This window comes from Hypomesus nipponensis, chromosome 12, assembly GCF_054491055.1.
Source record: "Hypomesus nipponensis isolate SF chromosome 12, ASM5449105v1, whole genome shotgun sequence".
In the NCBI taxonomy this organism is placed as follows: domain Eukaryota; kingdom Metazoa; phylum Chordata; class Actinopteri; order Osmeriformes; family Osmeridae; genus Hypomesus; species Hypomesus nipponensis.
Genome location: NC_140372.1, coordinates 13,033,555 through 13,058,021, shown reverse-complemented (window position 1 = coordinate 13,058,021; position 24,467 = coordinate 13,033,555). Strand labels below are relative to the sequence as shown.

Sequence of the window (24,467 nt, the reverse complement as noted above, 5' to 3'; positions counted from 1 at the left end):
ACTGTGACCGTGTCGCAACTGTGGTGATTGGTTGTGACAGAAGCAGATGAATACTAATCTATAACTGAGAACCAGCAAGCAAAAGGAGCTATGCAGGCAAAACCTTAGTTTGCATGCCTCTGTGTCGAAGCAGTCTCTGTGTCTTATCTTTATCTGGACCTTATACACACTTCCTGGTCTTTGTAGTCTCTCATGTGGTCTCTCTCTGATGATTTTAGTATCATTGTCTCTCTGGTGTCTGTTTTCTCTTATATTCTTTCATTGGTGTCTGTGGTCTTTCTGGGGTCTCCCTAGGTGTTAGGGTCTATTTAGTATTTCTTCTTTGTCACTGGTCTTTCTGGTGTCTCTTAAGTGTCCCTTTGGATCTGTTGTAGGTCTCACCCTCAGGGTCCAGGAGACGCTCTATGCCCAGGTGTTCCTCCGCCCTGCTGAAGGCGTGGTCAAGCCTCTCGATGGCGCTCGACTTCTTCTCCACAGTGCTCCAATCAAACAGCTCGGGCCTGGAGCGGTAGAGGGGACCAGCCAATCATATTCTCCGTCAGACAAATCATCTGATACACACATACACAGCACCCACCCCCCACACACACCTGTGGCTGTGAAGTAGGGCATTGAAAGCCAGGCCATCGTTCCAGCTGCTGGAGAAGTTGACCACATTGACTTGTGGGTAATCTTTGGTGGACTGCCGCACCCAGCCCAGCAGAATCTTCTCACTGTTGGTCTGCTGTAGGCCCGCCATCACATCCTTCATCACATCCTTTACCTACACACACAAGTATAGACAATAAAACATAAACAAATCTGTATGGCACAATATTTACTGTGCACAATGCACAATATTTACAATACTGTGATGAATGGTAACGAGTGGACTGAGAATAATTCAAGCGCTGAACATGATTCCATCCCATGTGTCTGATAAAGTGGATTGAAAAATGTTGGTCTCCTTCCCAAAACTAAGGCCTACACACCCTCAAAAACTCTGCAGGAAGGAATACACCCTTCATAGCACAAACATTTGTGAGGCTTGACGCACAAAACAATTCGCTCACACTTTTAGCCTCGTTTTACTGTGAAGCCTACGAGCCGCTGCATCCCTGTTATTGGCTACATAGCTTTGCCTATAAATAGTCTGTGAAATGTCCCAAGTTAATAATCAACCATGACTGCATGTGTAATAAAGCAGGCAAAGGAGTCTGCGTTTTGGGATGAAAGCGCACAACAACTTTACTTCGAAATAAACATGACACCTAACTAAAGGGCAAACGCCACACGGCCATCCATACCAAATCAAAGAATAAGACATCACAACGAGGTCAGAGACTCAGCTTATATAGCCATCCTAATAAGTCAACACAAAACAGGTGCGTCTAATATTCTGGTGACGCTGATCGGTGCTCAGACGCCGTGTGAACCGTGACAGCATGACTGCAACAATTATGGCAATTCGACAGAAACTTTCAGGTAGCCTATGGTAAGTAATTACCCGTATTGTAACTCACATTGACAGTTCTGCAAATGTCTAATCTATGCACCCGCATCTGCTCAAATCAGAGCCATAGAAAAACGTAAGGAAAAACTCAATTTGACCAGCGATAATACAATTATTATCCGTAGGCTATTATAATATGGAAGTAATTGAGTAATAGTAGGCTATAATATCTATATAATAATCGCTGGTCAAGTTGACTGTTCATGCAGGCCAAACGACTTGCAGACCACCGGGAAATGTCCCGGTTCTAACAAAGGCCAGACAACGCCTGAATGATAATGTTGCACTGAAACCATGAAAACAAGTCAGTATATAGCCTTTCAGAAAGTTTGGACAGGGTGGTTGCTTCAGAAGACAGAGTTCTTCCCCCGTTACACACAAACAACATCCAATGGCACACACAAACACACACCGACACCCATGCACACATATCACATACAAACGCGCACACACAGAGAATCACTCCTGGTGTTATTGAGTGACAGTTCTGGAGCGAGGGGGCACAGATGGGGGGAGGGGGGAGGGAGGTCGAAGCATCGATGCATCTGGCATATCTGCATTATTTATGCAGATCTTTCCATCAGCTCACACACACTCACAAATGCATAGGCAAACATACACCTTCGTACACCTACATGTGAAGCACACACTCATAAACACACACACACACACACACACTTACAAGCTGATACCCAGCTCAGATGCTTAAAGATAAACCCCTCCAGGATCTGTTAAAAGACATCCATTATACGACTGCACAGCGAGGATCTTTAGTGTATTTGTCTGTGTCTGGGTGTGTGTGTTTGTATAACCTAGAGTTGCAAATTAAAGCTAGAGAGCCTGCCCAATCACAGACAATTAAATAGTCTCCCCTGACAACAAGCCAAATCAAGGCAGAGGTGCACCCACACCCACAACTACATTGAGACACTTACACACACAGACTTCTCCAAAGGTTAGTTAGTGATGTGTCTCCAACTATGTTCCAGCAGCACTGTTCGTCAGTGTACAGTCAGGGCTCATTGGGGAGTAGGTCACTGTATGCATTTACACTCTAATTGGGGACAGCAATGACAGAGGCAGGATATTCACACGTACGTACCCACACACACACACACTCGGACTAAAACAGACTTCATTCTCAGACAACCCAGTATTACACTGACAACACACAAGCATGCATAAGCTACACACACACACACACACACACACACAACCCCACCCCCCGCACACACACACGCACAGTCCAATATTTAAACACAGCAGAGATTTCCCATTACCTGCATCATTAATTTTATGCAAATGTAGCTGAAGAGAGAGTGATTATCATAGGGATGAGGTTGTGTGGGCGGGGCTTAAAGGGCTAGATTCTGTGGTTGTATAGTCGTCACATTATGGATGAGTAGAGGTCATTTTAGAGTTGTACAGTGGTTACATTATGGACAAGTAGAGGTCAGAATGGGGATGGACAGTGGTTAGATTGTGGTTAGACAGAGTTTCAGCTATGGTTGGACTGTGATTAGATTGTAGATGAGTCCTGAAGGGAATCATTCCAGGGCTACAAGGATGTAGGGGCTATGTCGAGGTAGAGTTATGCATGTGTAGTGGTCAGGTGTGAGCACACCAACCTTCCAGTGGGGAATGATGCTCCAGATCAGCAGCAGTGGTCATGATGGTGGTTGTGTTGTAGTGGTTGTGTTGCAGTGGCTGGGTAGTGGTTGTGTTGTTGTGATTGAGTTGCATTTGTGTAGTGGTTGTGCAGCGGTTGTACAATGATTGAGTTGCAGTGGTTGTGTCGTGGTAGAGTAACACTTTGTGGTTGTGGATAATCCTAACCTGCCAGTGGAGAATGATGCTCCAGATCAGGCCAAGAATCAATTTGTGATTCCCATCAACGATGTCCGCCCCTCCAATGTTTACCAGGTCAACCTGTAGCGAGGATTTAGCTCAGTTCAAACACTTATATTCATTTCTCACACTGAGATAACATATCATGCCTCATAGTGTCACGGCGTGTGCATCTGGGTGCGTAAGTATGTGTGTGTAATATGTGTATAGGAGTGTGTGCGTTTGTGAGTGTTGGTGTGTATACATATGTATGCCTGTGTTGATGTGTGTGTACTGTAATTGCTTGTAACCTATACTCACGTTGTTCTTCTGAAGGATCTGCAGGGCGCGGTTGACATTATTGAGTGAATGAACACGTGTAAACCCTCTCTCTTTTACCTACACACACAAACACACAAACACACACAGCACCAAGACGAGAGGATGTGTATGTGAGACTGGTGTCCTTGCTCGGAGGAACTCAGACACGTTGTTGTAAAAGAGCTTGTTTAAAGTTTAGGAGGAGACATATAGTCTGACAGACAGGGAGCAGGGAGAGACAGAATGATGAGGGGAGGAGAAATGAAAAGAAGACAAAGGCAAGGGGGAGAGAGGGAGAGGGTATGAGCAAATAAAGTACAGGAGAGGAGCGAGAGATACATAGAGAGAGAGAGATACATAAAGTGAGAGAGATACATACAGAGAGAGAGAGAGAGAGCGAGAAGAAGAAAGCACAGAGGGAGTGAGAAGGCGAGAGAAAGAAAGATCGTGAAAAGGAGAAAGAGAGAGGGAGGAGAAGGAGTTTAGGGAGTGAGGCAGAGAAAGGGAAGAGCAGAGGACAGACAGAGTGGTCATGTGACAGACCAGTTGGTGTCCAGCCAGTCCCTCCAGCAGCTCTAGCAGACGGCGGCCATCACACAGGTCAGAGAACAGGTCCTCGATAGGGGGCTTCCCTGTCTGGGAGGGGGGAGAGACACAGATTCATTTATAATCGGAGAATGTGCTCAAGCGACCAGCCATAAATCCAGCTATATTTTGCAGGCGGTTAAACATGGTGACGTTTGATTAATTTTTATAGTTTATGTTGTCTGAGTGTGAAGCACCAAGCTGGCTGTCCATAGTGGAGAGAAGGAGAGAGGTTGGATGGTAGACAAGGGGGTCAGTTAGCCAGCCAGTGTAGGGAGGGAGGCTAAGGAGGACAGGGGGGGGGGGGGGTCTAATCCCCTGGGCTGAAAAGCATGCTCCCGTCCAATAGATTCCTCCACACACACCTGAGCCACTGTCTCCATGACAACGGCACACCTCCTGCACCTCAGTAATCAACTTTCAAAATAAAGGAATGATGTTTCTGGAGAAGTCGCACACACACGCACAAACCCAGACACACACACACACGGATAAACACACACACATACCCCAACAAACAATCACATCCAGACCCATGCTACAACAACAACAACAAGAGCAACACTAACAGATGATTCCTGGAGGAGAGTGGAGGAGTGAGGGAGTTACCTTGGAGAACTGTGAGTTTATCCATTTTGAGAAAGTCTTCTTCTGAACGTCCTCTCGTTCGTCTGAGGAAAGGAGACAGGGGAGAAGGAGGGAAGGGGGAGAGGGGAGAAGGAAAGGGGGTGAGAGGAGAGCAGGAGAAGAAGACAAGAGAGCTCTTGGACGAAGACAGACCCAGTTCTGGAGAGCAGATGCCAGTGTGTTTTTGTGTTTATTTCAGTCTGGGGACATTCTTATTCACCGAAGCTATCTTTTCCACCAATTATCACCGAAGCTATCTTTTCCACCAATTATCACCGAAGCTATCTTTTCCACCAATTATCACCGAAGCTATCTTTTCCACCAATTATCACCGAAGCTATCTTTTCCACCAATTATCACCGAAGCTATCTTTTCCACCAATTATCACGAAGCTATCTTTTCCACCAATTATCACCGAAGCTATCTTTTCCACCAATTATCACCGAAGCTATCTTTTCCACCAATTATCACCGAAGCTATCTTTTCCACCAATTATCACCGAAGCTATCTTTTCCACCAATTATCACCGAAGCTATCTTTTCCACCAATTATCACCGAAGCTATCTTTTCCACCAATTATCACCGAAGCTATCTTTTCCACCAATTATCACCGAAGCTATCTTTTCCACCAATTATCACGAAGCTATCTTTTCCACCAATTATCACCGAAGCTATCTTTTCCACCAATTATCACCGAAGCTATCTTTTCCACCAATTATCACCGAAGCTATCTTTTCCACCAATTATCACCGAAGCTATCTTTTCCACCAATTATCACCGAAGCTATCTTTTCCACCAATTCCAGCAGGAATGCTATGCCTGTCTGTCTGTCTGTCTGTCTGTCTGTCTGTCTGTCTGTCTGTCTGTCTGTCTGTCTGTCTGCATGTCTCCTAACTGGCCTGACCAGTTGGAAGTGAGGTGGAAAGGGGCCGATGTATGAGAGGGGGGAGTGGAGCAAAGGAGAGAGAGAGATAAATCGAGAGAATCAGATGCAGAGGACCATATTGCACGTATGAGTTGATATGGTTGTGATGCCCCCTGCTGTGGATGACTGAACACAAACATACACCCCAGGCACCACAGCAGGAGAATTACAATGATTAAGAGTGATAGTGTGTGTGTCTGTGTTTGAGTGTGTGATTGTGTGTGAGAGAGATAGAGATAAGGAGTGTGTGTGTGTGTGTGTGTGTGTGTATGTGTGTGTGTGTGTGTGTGTATGTGTGTGTGTGTGTGTGTGTGTGTGTGTGTGTGAAAGAGAGTGTGTGTGTGTTGACATTGACAGGGCCTTGACTAATGGACCTGATAATGAAACGTCTCCTTTAATTAAAAGGTCTCTCGTTGAACACTACTGTACGACCTGGGGCACACACACACACACTTGCAGACACACACAAAAATACACACCAAAAGTCTGTGAGTCTGAGGAGAGCTGTAGTCTAATGTAAACAAGCTAATGGCTGCGTGGATCTCTGTCGCAGAGGACAGGAAGTATCTGTCTGTCTGTCTGTGTGTGTGTGTGTGTGTGTGTGTGTGTGTGTGTGTGTGTGTGTGTGTGTGTATGGAATTAGCAGGGAGGGCAGGAAGCAGTATTCACTGAGACAGAGGAAGAGATCAATATTCCATTTAAACGCCTGTTCCACTGCAGCACACATACACACTCACTCACACACACACATGCTGGCCTCTGATTAAAATGGCAAGAAGTTTAATCTCTGCCAATCCAATGTGAAGATAGAGAAGAAGAAAGAGAGAGGAAAAAGGAGAGAGGAAGAGCGATTAGAGAGAGACAGAATGAGAGAAAGACTGAGAGAGGAGGAGGAAGGTAGTTAGAAGTGGAGGTTAGAGAGGAAGAGCTTAGAATGAGAAAGTTGGAGGAAGGAGGAAAGTGAATTGAGAGAGGAGTTAGAAGGAATATACGGAAGGGAAGAAAGGAGAAGGCGCAATAGAGGTAGAGGTAGCGATGAAAGTAACTGAGCTGTATCTATCAGGCTGTTTGACTGCTGTCAGCACATCCTGAAGAGGTAATCAGATCCACCTGCTTCTCTCTCTCTCTTTTCCCTTCTCCTTCTCCCTTTCTCTCCCTCTCTCTCTCGCTCTGCCCCTCTCCCTCTCTCTTTCTCTCTCCCCCCTCTTCTCTCAGTCTCTCAGGAAGGAAGTGGAGAAGGAGGTGGAGGAAGGGAGAAGAGGAGGAGACGAAAGAGGAGCAGGAGGAAGAGAAGAAGATAAGGGAGGCGGAAGAAGAAGGAAGGATGACAAGTAGTAGAAGAAGAGCAGGCTGGGAGTGTGGTGTTTGAGTGTCTGCTTAAGCGCCAGCCATTCTGCATCCCCGCATAGTTCTCCCTCTCTTACTCTCTCTCTTGTGCTCTCCCTCTCTTGCTCTCTCTCTCTCTCTCTCTCTCTCTCTCTCTCTCTCTTGTGCTCTCCCTCTCTTACTCTCTCTCTCGCAGACTCACACATGCACACTTTTACTTAATCCGTGAGGTGAGAAGATGAAGGAGGCAAGGACCCTATGTCACCACTGCACTGACTAACCCATATCACACATCAGGCAAAAGCAATCTACACAGAGCTAGGCTGATGTCACCAGACAGACAGAAGCAATCACTGAATCCCAGATGAGGAGAGAGAGGAGTGGGAAAAGAAGGAGAAAGACAAATAGAGAGAATAGAGGAATAGCGGGAAAGTGACAGAGAGACAAGGGGAAAGGAGAGAGAGAAAGAGAGAGGCGAGTACACTGGGGAAACTAGCGAATCAGAATACAGCAAGACACATTGGGTAATACACAAGACCATCTGCTGAGCAGTATATACCTAAAAACACACACGCACGTTTGTGTCTCCATCTACCTCTTCCCTTTGCACCGTAGGAGACAGACACTGTGTGTATGTGTGTGTGCGTGCGTGTGTGTGTGGAGCAGTGTTAGCTCTTGCCAGAGAAGCAGACCCAGACATATTCAGGTCTGCCCCCTCTTCACCTCTAGCAAGGGAGGACTGCCACATTGTGCGCGTGTTTGTGTGTTTCGTGTGTGTGCAGCTGTCCAGCAGAACGTATTTATAGAGTGCTAATTTAGAGCTGATGCTCACAGAGAGAGTGAAAGAGAGACAGATAGAGGGAATGGGGGAGGAGGGGGGGGGCAAGGGGAGGGGGGCAGTGAAAGAGAAGTGGAGGGAATGCGAGAGAAGGTAAACACAGCAGAGTCTCAGGGGGAAGGAGGGGAGATTGAAAGGAGGAGCGACAGAGTTGCAGGGAGGGAGAAATGGAGGGAGAAAAGATTAATAGAGGAGAGATGGAGGGAGGAGATATAGAGGGAGGGAGACATAGAACTTGGTAGAGATTGAGGGAGAGAGGGAGAGAGAGTCAGGGAGAAATAGAGCAAGAAGAGATGGGGAGGGAGAGATAGGGGGAGGGAGGGGGTAAAGAGGGAGAGATAGATAAGATAGAGGTACGGAAAGAGGGAGGGAGAGATATGAGGAGAGATACAGGGAGGGAGAGATATGAGGAGAGATACAGGGAGGGAGATGTAGAGGGAGGGAAAGAAACACACACAGAGACTCTTACAGTAAAGAAGAGAACCAAACATAAAGAACACAGAGCCAACACAATCATTTGTCCTCCAACAACACAACCTGTTAAGACCACAGACACATCATGTAGCTATCCTGTTAGACCACAGAAACATATTGTAGCTATCCTGTTAGACCACAGACACAAATTGTAGCTATCCTGTTAGACCACAGACACATATTGTAGCTATCTTGTTAGACCACAGACACATCATGTAGCTATCCTGTTAGACCACAGAAACATATTGTAGCTATCCTGTTAGACCACAGAAACATATTGTAGCTATCCTATTAGACCACACACAAATTGATAGCCTGTTAGACCACAGACACATTGCTAGCCTGTTCTGCCATGGACACAATGTCCTGTTAGACCACAGACACATAATGTAGCTAGTCTGTAAGACAACAGACACAGAGCTAGCTAGTTTGACCACAGACAAATAGCTAGCATGAAAAGCACCAGAACAATGATCAGAGATTTGTCTTTGCTTCTGCGCCCCTCCCCATCACTCTCTAATTGGCTTGAGAGGATTTTGGAGGATTTGAGTAGGTGGACCAAAAGAACACCCCCATCCCCAGACAAGGCTAATTTACACACAGGGACTAGGGCTGGTCTGGGGTCTGCCCTCCGCCCCCACCCTACCTGCCCGTGGGAGAATGTGTGTGTGTATGGAAGAGAGAGTTTTGACACACTATTTCAGTACAATGAAATATTGCATGCAGTTTGAAGTCTATATAGACTTCTCACTGCTGAGAGAACACACATCTCTCTATCTCTCTCTCACTTTTTCTCAGTGTCTCTAGCTTAATAGTTGCTCTGTGCCATCTCAGTCATTAATCTCATTCACTGCTTTCAGAGTTTTTCCTCTGATAGTTTATTTTTACGTACCGTATATGTGTGCGTGTGTGCGCACGTGTGTGTAAGGTATGCATAATCATAATAACTGTACAGTGTAGAGGATGAGTCAGGGACTACGGACACCAGACAACCCACATGCACTCTGGGAAGAGGGGTGGGGGTGTCCTTGGGGAGAAAGGGGGGGGGTCGGATGAGGGGGGGTGAAGTGTTTCCGCCAGGGTGGGTAGTGCTGGATAAAAGCCTCCCCCAACTCTCCCACACCCCCCTGATGACCCTGTAATGATCTACAGTGTACTCCTCGGCTAACACTATCCTCCTCTCTTACACTCTGTGTGTGTGTGTGTGTGTGTGTGTGTGTGTGGTGTGTGATTGCATCTTGCCAGCACACTACAAGGCCACACCACCTATTTAATGGATGTTAGTGACCCCTAAGTATATGAAGCAGCGCACACTCAGAGATACACAGTATAGTTTTTACAGTGTGATCCAGTCATCAACCCCACACCAAGAGGATGATGGAACTGACTGCTGAGAGGGCAGACTGGCATACTATAACATGATAAAGAGAGAGAGAGAGACGGAAAAGAGACAGAGTAAAAGAGAGATACTGCAGCTCCACACTGAGTGAGGTGTCTGCTCCTTGGTCATACCCCAGGAAGAACAGAGTGATATGGAAGAGAGAATGGGAAAGACAAAGAGGGTAGAGGAAAAGATGGAACGAATGAGCGAGGGTGACAGACGCGTTAAAAGGAAACGAGAGCAGTAGGAATTGAGAGTAAGAAAGAGAGAGAAGGATATAGAGATTGTAAGAATAATCGAGAAGGATACGGAGATGGAAAGAAATAGAGAGAGAGAAGGACAAAGTTGGGTGTGCTGTTGTCAGGGTTATTCCTCATCAATCGGCCAATCAATAATTTTTGATTCGGTCTCTTTGAAGAAGAGAGGAGAGAAGAGATGAACATAGAAGGTGAGGGGGATGGAGGGATAAGAGAGGGAAAAAAGAGTACGAGAAGGCAGGACAGAAAGAAAGAGTGATAGACACAGTCCTAGAGCAGACAGGGTTATCAGAGTCTGACTAACAGGAAATTGTTCCAAACTCATAGTACAGGAAGTGCCGATGAATATCAGCCTATCAGGAGCCCCAGGAGAGTGGACAATGTCACACCCCACCCCAGCCTCGCCACCACATTCAAGCTGTAGGTACACTTTCACAGTTTGATATGACTTTTATTTAACTTCTAAATGCAAAGCTACAGTTATTCCATCAGCTCCATGGTGCCTTGTAAGATAAATTAAGCATACCTCTATCTTTCCACTATCTGCCTCCGACAGTGCTGGGTTTATCCAGTCCAAGCTGGGTTGAGCTGAAACCAATGCTAGCTTGGGAACACCAATTAGACTGCTGAACTGAGAGGGGGAATGGGACTGTGTTGAATGTATAATTTAATCAACCTAGGATCAGACCTGAGTCTCCTTAATGGCAGACGTGCTCTAATAAACTGTCTATGATTGTTCAAACTTTAGAAAATGATGTATTTCCCAGAACAAATATACCCATATAAAGTACTGACTTAGAAGTATTCCAGCAGATTCATAGACACAAGAAAGCCACAGTATACAGTGTAAACCATACATGACATGTAGTCCAGGCACAGTTGACACTGTAGGGGCACAAAAAGCTTCTACATGTCAAAGCTGATCCTTTTACAGCAGACACACCGCAACCACTCAGGAGCACACACACACACACACACAAACACACACATACAGTCTTCTGGGTCTTTTGTCTAAGAAGTCCTTGGCATTGCACATTGTAAGATTCTTTCTTCTTGTATTACAACACGCTTTGATACACAATGCTTTTACCGCTCCAAGGTACAGGCATTCTTCTTGTCTGACTTCCTGAATACAACAAGTGGACACAGACACACAAGAGACGCACACAGACAGATGTACACACACGGACAGACACACACAGACCTGTCCATACAGACCTGGCCTCAGGAGTGTATTACTGCCACATGAAAACTGGGAAGGAGTGTTTCACCCACAGACACTAGCTCCTTAGTCACCACACAATAAACAAGGTGCTTCAGACACACCACTCTGCTCATCCTGCCTTCACACACACAAACACACACAAACACACACACACACAGGGAAAAAAAGAAACACACAAACACAGATACACACATCTAGTCTAGAGAAATGGATGCAACTATCATGTTTGTGACTCTCTAACACACTCTCACGCACTCATACTCTCTCACGCACAATCTCTTTCTCTCTCTTATACACGCTTGCATACTCTAAACTGTTGTGGAGTGATGTATGAATGACCAACAAGTGGCCGGCCATCTAGAATCCCAGGAGAGGGGACAATATGCCACCCCTGTCCTACTCTCTGAAACCCAGGTTCTCTTTTACATACAGTCTTACATTCCCCCTCAAACCTTCTCTCTTTCTCGGAAACTATTTCTCACTCTCAGCTAATGTGGAGAAGTGTGTGAATGGTCGTCGAGTCCCATTTAACCATAGTTTGCACGAACACCACACACATTGGAGAAGCATGTGTTCCCCACACACGAGCGCGCGCGTATTTTGACTGGATACAGATTGAGGTTGAATACCTACATGCCACGCACGTGCCTTGGCGCCGCTGGATGGATCCTGACAAGTTAGAGGCGAGATAGTGGGGCTCGCAACGCCAGGGTAGCTCCGGGGACCGACAAACCGTGACCGTTCGCCGTATTATCTGTGGCGGCGCGTTAACGCAGGCACTGGGATTATATCCGCCCTTGTACAAAGAGGATAACAAGGTGACCGGGCTGAGCCGACCCCGCGGGCGACAAATCCCGGTGCACCTGCAGCTCGAGAAGCTCGTTATATTTTACACACGGTTATTAGGTTCCGAGAAAAACATGCGACGAGGAAAGTAGCCTCTCCTTTTCTGTCTTTTCCACACGGACCAACCGATGTCAACCTGCCAGAGTAACTGCCACAGGACCACCAGGAACGAGTGATCGGGTGGGTAGAGTGACATCTGTAGGCTTCAAGTCGCAAAACTTGGTGCAAACTCGACATGGAAGAGTCATATTTTCGGTAAATGGCTTCGCCTCTTTTCTCTTTCAGTCTATCCAATTACGAAAGCTTGAAAACATGGGTCCGCTACTCCCCCTCGTGCTCTTTAAACGATGGTGGAAATAGAATCTGCGCACTAAGCGGCATGCACGGCGCGCGCTCCAACGGCACAGCTGGTGCTCTGGCTTATCCGCCACCGATCTGTGTTACAATTACTGTCAGCCGGAGGCACAGGGGAGACGGGTGTTTACTACCCGCAGTTGGCAAGGTCCCCGGGTCCTGAAGCGGCGCAGCTGCCCGTTTGCCTCGCGGGCAACCTCGGGCGCGTCTGCCTGCTCAGGGGACCAAGCTATGTCGCAATAAATCTTCCTTTTCCCCTCTGGTTCCTAAATCAGGGGTTGGGAGTTGAAGTCTGTTCTGGACTCTTGTGTTGACTGGGTGTGAAACGCAGCCTTGTACAGATCAGAATGAGGAGTAAGTAATTACTGTGTCAGACTGAACGCCATATGTTAGTTAACATTCTCGAGAGTGGGTTCCCCCGGTCGCAGACGCACGCCCAGCGGAGACCGAGACTCCCCGTGGCTACAGGGCTTCTCACGAGTTTGCAGCTCTAGACAGTCTCCTCAGGAACTGACGGTGACACGTAACGGCATGTCAACTCAAGAAGACTCCATCGTAACAAAACTGGCGGACCGTAACACACCACCATACAGTCACTGGCGACAGTCAGGGGAACAACAAACCGTTGCTAAATTTCTGGAGGCTCCCACCACGACCTTATTTAAAATCTTACCTGTGAATGTTCCATTTTAACTGAATTTGTTTTCGTTAATCCTCACCGGACGCATAGTTATTCGCTGAGGACAGATTCATCGCGTCTACCCGGTTACAGGGTTCTTAAAGCTTTTGAGCGGAGGTTACGGCTCCACTCTCTCACGGCCGAGGCTCGTGCAACGCCAGTGCGATTGTACCAAATATTTGTCCAGTTATCTTCCGCTCTGTCTGACTCCGCTTGGCTCAGTCTGGAAAGTACCGGTAGGGGTTCCCGCTCTCTCCGGTGTGACAAGTGACTCAGTGACCGCATAGTTTATTTCCTCACTCATCTCGCGCATTCACCACGGTAGGCTATCTGATACAGCCATGTGTGCCATCTGAAGATCCGCGGTCGGCGTGATGACACGCTTCACGGAGCAAATGAAGACTGGTCGAGACCGTTTCCAGATTATAAAAAGCTAATATAAGGTGATGTTAAATCGACCCATGCGTGAAGGCATTTGGAAATAAAGTGTATCAGATTAGAGTGTGTTAGAGAGAGAAGGAGAAAGAGACAGGTTGAAGAGAGTGCGACAGGGTAAGAGACAGTGTATCACATGACATGAGCTGTGATCAAAAAGGGCTCTGCTCTACCACAAGGCCCAGAGGGCATCCCAGGGGGAGAAGGTTAACGGGTAGACTTCCCACCCCAGGTCATGACAGGAACCAGGCTCTGAACTGCCTTTTCTACACCACCCAGCCAGCAGGTCATCCTAAGAGGCCTGCAGCAGGGAGGCTGTGTGTGGTGATACACACTCCATCTCACTGATCAGCAACTGTGAGGTCTCAACTCCCTCTACAGTTGGTGGATCTGTGTGTAGCACGTCTTATTGGCTGACTGGCAGTGTTGCGGGGTGCTACTGGCTGTTGGGCAGCCCTCCTGAGTATTTGCTGGCAGCAGAGAGACCAGCTGGCACAAATCACCTCAATCTGCTTTCTCATTTGGCACCACATACAACACACACACACACCTAAATATAGACACACAACATGATATACACAGCTACATTTGCACCCAGATTAAGTAAATACTGAGATAAACTAACCTCATTAACTAAATATAATAACCTGCAGGGTATCAGACCTGGGTATTCTGCACATTAGGCAAGGCAATGCAAGTTTATTTCTAAAGCTCCTTTCGTACACAATGGCCATTGAAAGTGGTTTACAGAAGCACACAAAAACAATGTAAAAGAAAGAGATGAACTGGACAATAAAAAGAGTGGAAAAAAAACAACTAAATAAAATGAATAAATGAACACAATAGAAACATCAAAGATAAGGCACCCCAAACCTCTGCCATTAGGCCAAGACGGCACAAGGTACGGTAGGCTACAGTTAATCATTGGGAATGTAACGTTCCAGTCTTCTCTATTCAGATGAGACCACTTAAGGGAAGTGTTAGGAGTTAGGGGTGATACTAGGGGACAGTGGATAAGGTCTAGGCTCTGGGAGCTGGAAGATAGCGAATAGACCCTATAGGATAAGAGGGTAGATGCAAGGAAGGTGGGGACTAGGAGAGTAGAGGCTCGGAGGTTAAAGACTGGAAATTAGGGGCAAGGAGGGTAGGGGCTAGGGAGGTAGGGACTAGGAAGGTAGGACTAAGATCCATGAGACACTTTGCTGTGTCGAATCTTTCTCTCTCTGTGTCACACACACACACACATTTCTCACTGGAAAGAAGGAGAGACTCGGCTCACTGGCTATTAAAATAATTTATTACAATTCTCCATATTCTCTTAATTAAAATTCACTTATCACGATGGAAGATTTCAGAGTAAGGCCATTAAACAGACTGCTTTCTCGGGTGAATGTATGGACTTGTGTGTGTGTGTGTGTGTGTGTGCACGCAGACTCAATAGAGAGACTTAAGTTTGAGTGTGTGGGCTAGAATACTTTATATGCCCATAATGATGAGCCTACAGACTTTACTAGGGTTTCCTTATTGCCTTTCCTTCCTACTTGCGGCAAGATCTACAGCAAGGTTGGGTGCTCAATGCAAGGGTAGCAATGGGACTATGGCTGTTATACTGGGTCTGGTCTGGTGCTGGATGTGATAGCAGAGTTTAATAGTTGTGCTACCAGTACTAGATGTGTGTAGCCATGTGTGGACGATGCTCATCCATCTAACAGTACAGAGAAAGACTTCTGTGTTTCTAGGGTGTGTGGCTGTGTATAATAGTATGGTTGCTATGGCTAGTGTGTTAATAGTATGCTTGCTATGGAGAGTGTATGTATTTTAGTATGCATGTTTGTTTCTTCGCTGGAGCAGTCTTTGGGAGAAAACTGTGATGAGCACATCCCTAACTAGCATCTTGCTGCCAGCACATTCACACACGCCCTGTCACACAAACACACACACATGCCGGGGTGCAGTAATTACCCCCATCTTACCCCTGCTCATAATTAGAATGAAAACCCAGTGTCAACTGGTAGCCTGTGTGTGTGGTAGAGCAAGAGAGAGAACGAATGAGAGACATAGTAAAGTAACGAGAGAGAGAGTAAGTAACATCCCTTGTGATGCCTACGGAGAGGGCTCCACCTAAGATCTCTCTCTGCCCTGAGAGTGGTCATGGGCTGGGAGCTGTGAATCCCCTTCTCTGTGACCATTACTGCCTGACTGTCACTATCTGTGTTTACTTTCCTGTGCCCTATAAAAGATGGTCCTCCGGCCTTCAGAGCGGAGAGAGACATGATTGAGACCTAAGCCTGGTGTTGTGTTGTCATTTATTGTCAGAGGTCTGGTTTTCTCTCCCAATCTGTGGATTGATATTACTTCTAAAAATCAACTCAACTGAATTTAGTCACTCCGTTAATGAAGAGACAGACACAACACTTTCTTCATGTGAGGACAGAGAGAGAAAGAGAGAGAGGGGGGGGGGGGACGGACGTCGACATTGTCTGGTAAGAGTTCCCAGGACCAGAGGAAGACAGATTGAGGGAGAGTCAGGCTGACAGACAGGTAGGCAGGAAGACAAGAAGACAGACAGACAGACAGACACACCTTCAGGTGCTGTACCTTGTTATAATGAGACATCAGTGTCTCCTGACTCATGTCTCCTAATAACTACGCCCCCCCCCCCCCCCCCCCCAAGCAGGCAATCTCGCTACAGTGGTCCCAGAGGGACATATGGAGGAATTTCACGGTCACTGAACACCGCTGGCAAACTCCAGACATATCGGAATCCATGGGTTAAAATATTGATTTCATTTTGCTTATTCAAAAGTTGGGAGCCAGTTCTTTTGACCTCACTATCGAAGACAGTAGGCCAGGATCATTCTGATTGGAGGTAACTCTAACTTAGACCAAGAGGAGGCAGAAAATCGTTAATATTGATATTTAATACAATACTCTGTCTCTCATGAAACAGACAGAGAGGAGCTTGTGAGATCCTAAGGAGCTGGGTGTTGACGTGGAGATTAAAGTGAAGTGTGTTTTGTTTATGTTTCAGGCAGCCAGCTGGACGCACTCCTCTGGTCAGAAGAAATACCAGTGTCCATTTGAACCCATTCCTAGGGAAGATGTCCTATTTGATGATTTGATCATAAAGGATGGAGGAGAGGAGAGGTGCGTGCATGGTGGGTGCTGCACCATTACCAGGCATCTCGCTCCCCCTCCCCTCCTACCTCCCCTCCTCCCCTCCTCCCTCCCATCCCTCCCTTCCACCTCCCTCACTCAGCACTGACCCAGAAAACACATATGGGTCAGATCACACAGCACAGAGCCCTCGGATACACACAGGTTCCTAAACTCAGAACATCAGCACCAGAGAACTCTCTCTTAGAATCATACACTAACACAAACACTCTGTTTCAAAGTAAAACAACCTCTTCCTCTCTTTCTCTTTTCACATCTCTCCCTCTCTCACACACACACACACACACACATACACTCAAGTGTGAACAAACCCTGAAACGATCTATGTATTCTTCCTCGTTCCTCTTTATTGGACAGCTCTGCCTGTTTGCAGTTCAGCCAGACTGCGACTCTGTGCTGCCCCCTGCTGCCTGCTGCAGCGGCCAGGCAGCCAGGCTGACAGGCTGACAGCCAGACCTGGGCCACACACCACCTCGTCTGGATGCTCATACCTACAGTCTGAATGTGTGTGTGTGTGTGTGTGTGTGTGTGTGTGTGTGTGTAAGAGAGAGAGAGACACAGACAGAGAAAGAGGAGGGTGACCAAGACTGAAATAGGAAGTGAAGGATAAACCACAGAGAAAGAGGGAGGGAGAGAAGAGGATGGGAAGGGAGAGGGGAAGAGGATGATGGGGAGACAGAGGGTGGGCAGGTGCTTTCCAATACTAGATACATGATAGGATAATAGTCTGGATGGCCATGTGTGTGTGTGTGTGTGTGTGTGTGTGTGTGTGTGTGTTTGTGTGTGTGATAAAGAGATGGCTCCTTGGGCAGTATTCTTACTGTCAGCTGCCTGTCTGGTCTCATATCTGTAAATGTCCTGCACTGCAGCAAAGCACTCTGGGTAATGTAGAGGTGCTAATGGACCTGAAGGGCTACATGTACTAACAAGGCAGATGGAAGGACACACACACATACACAAGCGCACACACACAACAAGTAATGTGAATCTGAAGTAGGATGCATTATGCAAATAAGATTCAAGGGAGCGAGACCAGGAAAGACTTGGAAAAGGAAAAACTTGGCTAAATAACCAAGTGCCTTGTCCTAGGATATGCTGCTTACAACAACAACAACACCACCAAAACAAAACATACACAGTCCTGGGTCATGTAAAAGAGGGACTTGGCTACCAATGTCAAATCCACTTCACTACAGCTAATAATAGTATGGCTGGTTTACAGTATGAAGACGATATGAGGAGGGGTAAGAGATTGTATAATGTGTATAACTGTCAAGTCGTGTCAGAGGGCAGAAGGGCTGGGCAGAGGTGGCAGCTACCCAAACTAGGGTATGTGAAACCTCACACCGTGAACAGAGCCAGCTGACGCTATTTCCATCTTGCCATGACCCGTCCCAATTCCCCGGGAGCGCAAATAGCCCCTACCCCGCTTCTATTGCACGCGGCATTAATTATTGACAAGATGCAGAGGCAGAGCGCGCACGTTGGCCTTATGCGGGACGGAAAAGTGCACCAACAATATCCCCCGGAATGTGCTCTCAGACTTGGCGCTCAGACATACAGTCTGTGACCTTATGACCTTACCCAGACCACCCAAGAACAATTCATCGTACTTTCTCAGACACAGATACACAACGTCTCACGCACAGACAGTCCCTCACTTTCTCGTACACACAGATAGTCTAATCTGATTTTTACACACAGTCGCACAGTCCTACGATGAGTTTTCTGGCATAGAGACAGTAATGTAGATACTGTCAAGTTTTATGACTGGCAGTGTCTTTTCCATGCTGTCTCTACAACATGCACACACTGACACACCACAAATCAACTCCCGCAGAGATTATCACGGTAATGTATGACGTAATGCCTACCTGAGCGACACTTTATAATCTCCCCAAACTCATCTTCCACCGCCTCGTCACACTGGTCCTCTGGACGCCCGGCCTCAGCCATTGGAACGGCAACGGTTACGGTAATATATGAAGAAGTTGATGCAGACCGTAAAATCCTTGTGGGAGAAAGTAAAGAATCCAGGCAACAACCTGTGTGATAAAGAGAGCGCTAGCTAGAGCTTCCACTGCTTTACTGTTGACACTTCCGAGCTTGGTTCATGCGTGTATCACACCCGGGACGAGGGCGAGGACGACGAGAGGACGGGTCTGGCGGGGGGGAAACGGGCTGTCAGAGCGACCAGACGGAGAGGAACAGGTGGCAGGGCCATTCTAACCTCAAAATAGTGCGCGGGTATGAGGCACGACCGCGCCTGTCCGGGGCGGTGGACGCCTGCGTAAAACCCGACACCACCAACACATCAATATCCATTTCCGAACGTCTTCAACTTAGAAATACGTCCTATTGATATCTGTTGCTCTGCAAGACTCGGTGAGACAGTTTGGTCAACTCGGGCAGCACGAATTCACTGAATGACAGCGCGGTGAGAGAGATGCTAATATTAGAGAATGAGAGCGCGCCGGGCGCTCCTGACCGACTGCTCCTGAGGTGACAACAGTCGAGGGAGCTATGCCGAAAACGGAAGCAGACTTTCTCCCTATGGCATCCACCGCCGAGTCACGATGGTACCGGCTCCGGTGAACAGGGCAGGGTTGCGGGGAGACGTTGGCATCTTTGTCACCGAGGCTGGGCTCCCCGCGGGGAATGGGCGCAGCTGTCTACACTCCGCAACACCGGGAGCACTACGACTGACCGTCTGATCAACTCACATCAAAAAGACTTGTGCAGCTGATGTCCTTATAGCAGTGCATTGGTCATATTTGTACACAGAGAAAGTAAACAAAACTCAGGGATTTCAATGAGATGGCGATAAGCACGACAATCACTGACCAGACTATACATACTGTATATCCTAACTGTCAAGGTGAGGAGTGAACAGGTCAATCTCATTGTAGGCTAACAGAACATAGACTACTTAACACTGTGTTCTGTTAAACAAACATATTAGAAACATTCCGATGTGTCCGCATTTTAATCTCAATAGCTGTTTCCAGGGTCATAAATATTGTTGGGAATGGTGTCCCTGCTCTAACTGTCTCGAGGTGCGCGCTAGAGTTCTGACACGGCTGTATGACAGCCGGCAGAGGGAGCCATTGTCACTGCGCTCTACAAAGTGAGTACCTTCCTACAGGAGAGAAACGGGCCTCCAGAACTTGCCTTCTTTACTTCTTCTAAAATAGTTCTGGATGCTTTGAGAAGAAACATGCATCAGTTTGTTAGTGTGAAGGCTTTGACACAGGGCAGTCTGGTTGTAATTAGTGCTTTAATGTGTCAGAGTACAAAGAGATTAATACATATCTCTACTAAGGCATCTAAACCATGCCGGTGCACACACACACACAACCACTCATTCACACACACTTACACTTGTTTTATCTTTGTCCAGCTCTCTCAAACACACACACACACACACACACACACACCTTGCTTCTAACACACCATGTAGCAGTTTGTTCCTCCTTTTACTGGGCTAACTCTAGTGTGATGTACCAGTGGAACTTCAGGATGGACTAGTTTGAAGTTATCATTGTTTTCTGTCACCACTACAGCAGCTCTCACTCATAAGAACCAAACCAATTAGGTCTGGAACCTAGACTGAGTCCATTCAGCAGGTTATTAGGTCCTACCTTGGCTCTGGAGAAAAGAGGTGCCCAAGAGTTGTGACCCGGCAGGTCGGATCCTAGTCTGGTCTCCTACTCTGGCATCCTTGCTTGGTTTCCTAGTCTGGCCTCCTAGGCTCCTTGCTCCTAGCTTGACCTCCTATCTTGACCTTCTAGTTTGGCCTCCTAGCTTGACCTCTTATCTTAACCTCCTAGCCTCCTTGGCCTCCTCTCAACAAGATGTCACATGATTTCCCCTCTGGTGGGTCAGTTGGTGATGCACACTCCACTGCCATTGGCTAGCTAGTTCATTAGCAGTCTGTGTTAAATACATCTCCATGGTTGTGGTTGTTGTTGTTATTGCTGTTCTTGTTATCTTTTGCAGCACCATTTCTGAAACATATCTCTTTTGGTTGCAGTTCCTATGGTAAAGCATACAGTCTAGACTAGTTTCCACAATAACAAACGGCATCAACAACAACAAAGTATCTGTCTTTTTTCAAGGCCTGAGGATCAAGTGATCAATTTCACAGTCACATCTGGAGAACATTGAGAACAATTGGATCTGAGATCTCAATAACAGTCAAGAACTAAGAGATTCAGAGAGCATTCTAGCACAGATCTATAGAATATTTGAGGACTAAGACATCTAGAAAAACAGGGATCTGTATTTACAGATCAAGAATGGTTTAGACCCAATAGATCTGAGAACATTCTAGAACAACAAGAACTAGAGTCAATTCTAGAACTGAGACATTTGGAGAGCATTCTAAAACAGGAAAGTCAAGCAAACATTCTGGAACACATAGATTTAGAGAACATTCAAGTACAAAGAGAGCTAAAGAACGTTAAAAAAAGACAAGAAAAATGATACAGAATAAAATCTAGAACAGATTCTGTATATGGAGAATTTTCTTAGGTGGACAGCTGTCTGTCAGGGCTGCTCTTACTACCACTGCAAATCTGATTAGTCAGTGAAGGTCAGTAGTACTATTCAACAGTTGTAGTCGGAGGTACTAGTAAGCAGTCCTCAGAAGTATTCATTAGCAGTATTAGTCAGTTGTAGTACTTAGTAGTTAGTAACTACTTGATTGTATTAGTCAGTAGTTCTAATCAGTAATATGGTCAGGAGTCTTAGTCAGCAGTAGTCATCAGTGATACTAGTCAATGATAGTCGCTAGTGGTAGTCAGTAGTAGTCGTCATAGTTGCGGGGGTTGAGGCAGTACAGGATGCCCCCCCCCAGGGAGAAGATGGTGGCCCCCCAGGCCAGACCATAACCCCAGTTAAACTCATGGTAGATCCTCAGGCTGATGCTCTCAATGAACTTGATTGGATACAGCACCAGACAACAGCCCTGGAGAACAACTGGAGGAGAGGAAGGGAATAGAGGAGAAGTAGGAGGGCATGAGAGGATAGGAAAGAAGGGGGAGATGGAGCAGGAGAGGCGAGACGATGAGGTGCACAGGTGAGTGATGGACAGGTGAGGAAGGGAGATGGGAGAAGGGGAAGGGAGAAGGAGAGGTATTAAAGTGTAGAGCAGTGTGAGAAGGGGAAGGGAAGTAAGGAGAGGAAAGAAAAGGAGACACATTTTAAGCACTGACACTATAGATATAAAAATAGAAAACACATTTTATCTCCAGTTCACATATGATGCAGATGGGGGGGGGGGGGGGGGGGGGGCAAGAGAGTCAAAGAGAGGAGGGTGGTTTGGTGGTTGGGGCCTGTTGTTGGCTATGAACCGAACAATAAACATGCCATTTATGGGATCCTTTCACACCAACAGGAATGCGGTGCCAGTTACTCTGATGGAGCCAGGGACCTGTGGTGTCCTACCTGACTGGAACAGGACTCTGCTAGATTACACACACAGCCATTACACTCTAGCTCTGACACATAGACATATAATGCACTAAGATGAGGTTATGTGTGAGTGTTTGTGTGTGTGGGTTAAACTATTCTTGTGAGGACCAGACATCCTCTCAAAGATAAAGCAAGGAAAATTTGAACTTTTGGGGAAATGTTCTTGGTACTCATAAATTCAAGTGCTATTTCTAGGCGTTTTAGGGATATTATGGTTAGAGTTAGAATTTGTGTTTAGGTTACAATAACATTAAGGGTTGACATTAAAGGCAGGGTAGGTAATGTTTTTGAGAAGTCCTTTTGGCCATATTTGCCTAAATAAACTTCACATCCTGATAGCAATCAATAAATCAAATGCTCTGACAGTAAAATAAAATAAATCTGCTATCTGTACGATACAACCAATAAAATATGACCGATCTGCGTTCGGACTGAATTTGCCCGTCTTCCTCCCGGCAGAAGTCAGGCAACACAATCATGTGTTGTGGGGGAGTAGCTTTGAAGGGAGGGGGTTGGATATTTCGGGTCGGATACTTTCAAACTCGTGCAAAAACAGCTAGTTTCACAAAACTTACCTACCCTGCCTTTAAGGTGTGTGTGTGTGTGTGTGTGTATACAACCCACCTGCAGTGAACAGCATGACAGCAACAGGCCGGTGGAATTTGGTCCTGGTCCCAACACACACAGACACCAGAACCACTGCAAATGACAGCAGAACCAGTAGAGATCCGCCTAGCAACAGGGCCAGTGTGGCAATCTGCCAGTCTACAGAGGAAGAGAAGGAAAATAAGAGAGGGAGGAAGAAAGAGAGTGGGTAGGAGGGAGATAAGGATAGAAGAAAGCACTTAGTGAACAGAAACTGACAAGCCTTTATGGCTAAAAAGCATGGCTGGCACAAGACCAGAAAGATCTGCAGAAGGCCAAAAACTAGGTTTTAAATAATCTTCACATTAAGAAACACAAGCAGCAACACACACTCACACCAACAGACAGTGTGCAGCTTGGGGAATCCAGTTTCATGTATGTCCTTCCTGTGTCCCCAGGAGGCCATGTTATCAGTGTTCATTGAGGAGCCACAAATAGAGCAGATTCTCCACTGAGAGATGTGGCCACGGCCTACTATGAAATATTCACCAGCGTCGAGTGTTTGTGAGTGTGTGTATGCATGTGTGTCTGTATGGAAATAGGTCACTTTCTCCTCTGAGTAGCCTGCCGGGGAGAAGTAGCCCGTTTGACAGGCATACGGTGCTTAAAGTGCTTTAGGTCTTTGTGAATGAATGACAGACAAGCAGACAGACAGGTAGATCGACAGATCGATCCGGCTCAGCCCCCAGGAACACAAGCAATTGACCGGTGAGCTAGACCGAAACAGCTACTGAACCGTGATTTTTTTTTCCTCACTTAGAAACACACGCTTTCTCTCTCAGACACATTTTTTTTAGAAGCGTTAGCTAGACACAAAGCCGTGCAGGAATGCCTGCCTGTGCTTTCCTCTCCACCACCAGATAAGCAATATTTCCCCCCTCTTCCCACCCGAATCTCAGCCTGCAGTCTTGAACCAACGGCATCGTTCTGCATTTGAACGGTCTTGGTGCTCACCGGATTCCAACGTGCTGCTGCATTCCCACCGTTCTGACGCTGCCGGTTTCCAGCATGCTTCCCACAGAGACAGGTAGTACTGGTTGTCCGCCGTAACCCACGCAGGGCTCAGCACGGCGCCAACGTCAAGGCACAGCGCGAGGAACACGCAAACAAGCCCAACCAACTTCAGAGGCGTCAACTGCGAGGCGTGCGGCTCCTCCGTCTCGGTAGTGGACGAGGACATTGCGACCCCGTCGCAGCTGGTTTCTGGTGTTTGTCGCGACTCTTCAATCCCCTCAATGATCCGTGTTTACATGTAACTGTCTCGGAAATGATGAGAGCCGACGCCGCCGTTGCCAGTGTGCCTGCGCTGCGCTGTTGATGGTACCAGCGCTCCAGACCATCCATTACAACAGTGACGTAATGACAGAATCTCAAAGACGCACCTGCGCGGTCTTGGACTCCCCGAAGAGGAGAGTGCTCTGAACCGAGTGGGAGGGTGAATGTGCGTGTGTAGAGCGTTCCATAGAAGAGGCGGTTGTATACACACACACACACACACAATAGGGTTGTAGGGTTCGCATCCTGCCATAGGTCATGCTGCTAGGTGACGTTCTCTGGTTCCCATGGTACCCAGCTGCA

At 46.9% G+C, this 24,467-nt stretch overlaps 2 protein-coding genes across 4 annotated transcripts in view; both read right to left on the bottom strand.

The window, feature by feature from the left end:
- The window catches only part of dmd (dystrophin), a 68,195-nt gene extending 49,290 nt beyond the window's left edge, over window positions 1-18,905 (bottom strand). For all 3 annotated transcript variants that reach the window (XM_084667696.1, XM_084667694.1, XM_084667695.1), the window contains exons 1-7: window positions 18,644-18,905; window positions 4,835-4,896; window positions 4,184-4,276; window positions 3,641-3,718; window positions 3,329-3,421; window positions 591-763; window positions 382-500 (exon numbers count right to left, since the gene is read on the bottom strand). In XM_084667696.1, coding sequence (XP_084523822.1) covers window positions 382-500; window positions 591-763; window positions 3,329-3,421; window positions 3,641-3,718; window positions 4,184-4,276; window positions 4,835-4,896; window positions 18,644-18,725 — 700 coding nt within the window. In that variant the 5' untranslated portion in view covers window positions 18,726-18,905. The remainder of the gene's footprint in view (window positions 1-381; window positions 501-590; window positions 764-3,328; window positions 3,422-3,640; window positions 3,719-4,183; window positions 4,277-4,834; window positions 4,897-18,643) is intronic.
- Window positions 18,906-20,034: 1,129 nt separating this feature from the next.
- Window positions 20,035-24,226, bottom strand: LOC146261236 (transmembrane protein 47-like). The gene is made up of 3 exons (XM_084668057.1): window positions 23,844-24,226; window positions 22,869-23,009; window positions 20,035-21,749 (listed from the first exon to the last, which is right to left on the bottom strand). The coding sequence occupies exons 1-3, from the start codon at window positions 24,067-24,069 to the stop codon at window positions 21,571-21,573; spliced, it is 546 nt and encodes a 181-aa protein (XP_084524183.1). The 5' UTR covers window positions 24,070-24,226; the 3' UTR covers window positions 20,035-21,570.
- Between the last annotated feature and the right edge of the window lie 241 nt (window positions 24,227-24,467).